The sequence below is a fragment of the Pyxicephalus adspersus genome, chromosome 3 (assembly GCF_032062135.1).
Source record: "Pyxicephalus adspersus chromosome 3, UCB_Pads_2.0, whole genome shotgun sequence".
NCBI classification, from domain to species: Eukaryota; Metazoa; Chordata; class Amphibia; order Anura; family Pyxicephalidae; genus Pyxicephalus; species Pyxicephalus adspersus.
This window is the reverse complement of record NC_092860.1, coordinates 11,839,924-11,844,492: the sequence shown is the minus strand read 5'-3', so window position 1 is coordinate 11,844,492 and position 4,569 is coordinate 11,839,924. Positions and strand designations below refer to the sequence as shown.

General features: G+C 43.4%; 2 protein-coding genes across 2 annotated transcripts in view; one reads left to right on the top strand and one right to left on the bottom strand.

Annotated features, from left to right (window-relative positions):
- The window catches only part of TBCD (tubulin folding cofactor D), a 130,100-nt gene extending 129,458 nt beyond the window's left edge, over positions 1 to 642 (top strand). The window contains exon 41 of the mRNA XM_072403591.1: positions 83 to 642. Coding sequence (XP_072259692.1) covers positions 83 to 100 — 18 coding nt within the window. The 3' untranslated portion in view covers positions 101 to 642. The remainder of the gene's footprint in view (positions 1 to 82) is intronic.
- Positions 643 to 1,921: 1,279 nt separating this feature from the next.
- B3GNTL1 (UDP-GlcNAc:betaGal beta-1,3-N-acetylglucosaminyltransferase like 1) overlaps positions 1,922 to 4,569 on the bottom strand; it is a gene marked incomplete in the record, with an annotated part of 154,634 nt that continues 151,986 nt past the window's right edge. The window contains 1 exon segment of the mRNA XM_072403592.1: positions 1,922 to 2,010. Coding sequence (XP_072259693.1) covers positions 1,930 to 2,010 — 81 coding nt within the window.

The window sequence follows — 4,569 nt, the reverse complement described above, 5'->3', positions numbered from 1 at the left end:
GTGTAACGCTCAGGTGGTTAAGAGCTTTGTAATTGTTTTGTCATTTTATTGTTCTGAAAATCAAATCTTTTCCTTCATACAGGTCTCTCAGCCTCGATAAGACTCCTCAGCCCAAACTACCCCAGGCACCTGTTAAGAGTTGGAGCCCAACCAGTGTGTCATATCAGTTTTAGTCAGCAGGTGGCGCTTTGTTCATTATGTTGGGGTTTGTAATAATGTCAATTTTAAAATAAAATCTTGCTTGTTGTACAGTTACCTGCAGAGAATTACCACAACCTGCAGCGTGTGTGTTATTGTCGCCACATTGTAGATCCAGATCTGCTGACTAGACGTGATGTTTATTTACTAAGCTATTACTGATGCTTTAGCTACAGTCACAGCAAGGTGACCATTGTACCCCTGCAGCCACCCAGAATGGGGTGACTTGTCCTTTGCAGTCACTGTGATGCAAGATGGAGAAGGTTGCATTATCTGCTGTACACAGGTACAGAACAACAGCTACACTTTACTGCTCAAACGACAAATAAAGGCTGCAAGATGAAAATCCTAAAAAAAATGCATTGTGTAAAAAGTCATTTATTTATTAAAAAATAATTGTACGGCTAAAAAAAAGTTTAAAAATAAATTGATATTACATGAGAATTTGTTGTGTTAGTCCCTTCTCCATCTCCCTGACACTGAAGGACGGCAGAGATCGCTCATCATAGCGCATTCCATGTCTCAGCATGTCCACATCTGCCCTGGTGAGAACATTTCCCATCCTGTCACCAAATAAAAGAAAATGTTACAATAGGAGATGACAACATTCACGCTCTTTGTGTGAATATAATACAGCACACAGGATACACCTCTGCTTACTGTACACAGAGATGTAAAGGATGTGTTATCCTGGACAAACGTTGTATTATATGTCAGGACAGACAGGTCCTCTTAACATGCACCAAGCAGGGAATCTCCTATCCCGCTGGGTTGAGCTATGGTGGGGTTGATGGTAAATTAGCACTACGGATGGATCCGAACAGAGCAATGGCTCACTATCAGCACCGGTTGGGGGGTGGCATTGCAGGTTGGCACATATAGGAGGACCTGTCTGTCCTCCCATTTGATACAATGAACTGAATGTGTTATCCTGGACAAACATCTGTGTTTCAAAAGTTTAAAATGCAGATATCAGAAATGTGTTCAGGTACAAAACTTCATTCCTAAAGAACAACTCCACTTAACTTATCCAGTACTAAACTTATCCAACCCAGCTCTTATTCGTCATGAACTACCCTTACCCCTTCCAGTGGCAGGGGGGGCAGTTTAGCTCCTGCCATGTAGTACTATGTTTGTCTAGGATAGGGGTTGGGGGACAGTGTTGCGGGTTGATGTGGATATATTTAGCAAAGGTGGCACAGGTTACCTTAGGAAAAGTGGGGACTGTTGGTGCAGATTTGATTGAGAGGAGGTGGTGGCCCAGGTTAGTTCAAGAGGGGTGAAGGGGTGTTAGGATGGATTAGTTCCTGAGGGGTAGGGGATGCTAGTACAGATACAATTTACAGGAGGAACAGGGGTTATTAGTGCAAGTAAACAGGGGAGGTAAGGAAAGTTGATGCACCTTAGTGGGGCTCTGGGTGGGCATGTTAGTACCGGGTTAGCTTAGGAGGTCATGGTGCAGCTGTAGTATATTTCAGGGTGGGTGCTACCACCACAAGGAGGTCAGCTTCACACCTTTGTATTGCAATACACCATGCATGCTTTGCAGTGTCTTTCATTTTAAAGCCTTCCAGCATACTAAAACAAGGCATTGCAATTGATTCCTATTAGTGTCAGTAACTCATTCTATATAAGTTGGTGACCTCCCTAAAACATTTAAGTGATTCATCTCAGTGTCCTCCAATGTGCTGGGAAATAAGTAAAATGCTGTTCTGTACCTGTGCCCAGTCCTCAGTTAAAGTGATAATAATCCACTCCTTCCTTCAGGTTCAGAGATTGCAGATTCTCCTCTAACCCTCCTCCAGTCAGATCCTGCAACAGAGGAGAAGCAAAGGTGGGATTATTCCAACAATAGGGCCCAACGTGTGTCTGGTGAGACTGTCCCAGAGACACAATCAGATTCTGCTATGTTATGCTGGAAAGTAAATGGCACAATCTGATTGGTGGGTGAGATGCAGTACAGAATTCATTTCACATGTAATAAAAGATAAAGCCCAGCCAGGAAGTAAGGAAAGTCTGTGGAGTGGGAAATAGAATGAAATTAATATGGTGGAGGAACAGAGTTGGAGCACAGACAGCACAAAAACATATTGGGGGGGGGTTTATTGGAAGTTTTTAATTGTATACATATTTGTAAGTAAGTTTGTGTATATGTTTATTATGTTTGTGTGTATATTTGATATAGGTATGTATTTGTATCCGTGTGTGTGGATGAAGGTTTGTATGTGTGTTTAGGTGTGTGTATGGTATTTGTGTTATTTGGTTTGTGTAAATATTCACTTGAGTCATCCAATCACGTACAGATGAAGGGCAATTTCTTTTCACATAATTAGATAATTAAAGTGAATCATCACACAGTTCATTAGGGAATCAACTTCAGTGTCCCAGTGAATGGTGTGATTGGTTGTTTGTAAAACCATATACGTATTTTCACCCATTTATTACCAGATGTGAATCCCTGGAGACATTTACTTGTATCTGCCGCGATCCCTCACCAACATTCCCCGTATTTGTAACCTACACATTATCACATGTATGAGCGGCAGTGTGCTGGATCTGTGATTGATATCTGTGGTGTCTGTATGGAGGAATATCATCCCTGACTCTGTGTGTCCCGGCTACTGGCACCGGTGCTCCCTGCACTTCTCATGTTGTTTTAACAACTTGTAGAAACTTTTACAAGTGTTTCCTTGTCCCTTCCCCCAACCCATAAAAACATGAAAAGCGACACCTGCACCCGGCACTCCACTCTGATCCCTCCACCATTAAGAGGTGAGCGCTCCGCTCTGCTCCCCAATCCCCCGGCTCCCTTTCTTCTCGTGTTCACAGCATCTGGGGGAAACATTGATGAAAGGGTCACCGCTAATGACGGGATTTCTGGACTCACCCACTGGATGAGGTTACTTATCAAAGGGGCCGATTGCCTTGCTGTAAGGTATTACTGTACATGAAGGGGGCTGGGGGGTATAAAAGTGCCCCCCTCTGCTTTTGTGTTCGGGTCCTTTAAATACCAAAAACAGCCCAACATGAATAAAGAATCGAAAAATCATTTCTTTTTAAATCCACTAAAATCCACAATGTTAAGTAGAAATCAGTGGCGAGCAGGTTAACCCAGGAGTTCCTCCTCCTCCCCGCATGTGTTTCTGATCAGACTAAAACCTGTAAAGTGTTTAGAAGCTGCTACATCAATGTGACCACATGACAGAAGCGTGTGCGAGGCGGGCGGCTCTCCTATCTGACATTCCAACCTAATTACACTTCGCTCTTCTCCACATCAAAGAGCAGGGCGGCCTTTCCACATGGTGTCAGATGTGGCCACCAAATAAAAGCAGAGAAACAACATCAATGCATCAAGGAAAGGTCTAATGGTTGGGGCAGAACCCCCCTTTAATGTGGCTTCTACAATCCCTTTCCTAAGTCGGAGATCTCCCAATAAACGCCCAGCGGAGAAGTTCTTTGTTCTGCTCAATCTCAAGAAAAACACAATTCCCGCTTTCCAAAGAATTTCTACTTTATGAAAGCAGCGGGTGGCCGGCCACATCCATCTGCGATATTAAAGCCGCCACAGTCACTGTTTTTGTGTCTTGATGAAAAACAATATTTGTACAGCAATGGAGGTAAATCAAATCTGTGTGTGTGTGTGGGGGGGGGGGGGGGGGGGTAATAATGGGGTACACAGTCCTCGTCTGCCTCAGTCTCCACTTAAAACCCCTTAATACTGAGCAATAATGTACAGAGCTTGGAAACATCTCACCCCAGACTCCTCATACCTGCCATATACAAAGCATTGGGGTATACAGCCCCCTCCGGTTCTAGTCTCCTAAAGTACCCCCATATACAGAATAATGGGGTACATAACCTCCCCCCCTTTCTCTTCACAAAACGTCATCTACAGAATAATGTATTTACTGCACCCTCCTGCCACTATCTCTTCACAGAAGTTTTGTACATAGCCTCCTGCTGCCCTATATACAGAATAATGGGGTATCCAGCTCCCTTCTGCATGGTCTCTTCTCAGAACCCCCATACACAGAATAATGGGGTATACTGCCTCTTCTACACCATATATACATATATATATATAATAAGTTACACAGTCCCTCTTTCTGCCCCAGTTTTTCCACAGAACCAGTATACACAATATTGGGGGGCACAGTCTCTTGCTGCTCCAGTGTCCCCATAAAACGCCCTATACAAAATAATCAGGTATAAAGTCCCCTCTGGCCCAAGTCTACTTTAAAAACATAAACCCATAAATTAGAAAATATGATACACAGCCAATGGTGTACACAGCTTCTCATGTACCCCCATATACAGAATAATGGGGTACACAGCTTTTCATGGACCCCATATACAGAATAATGGGGTACA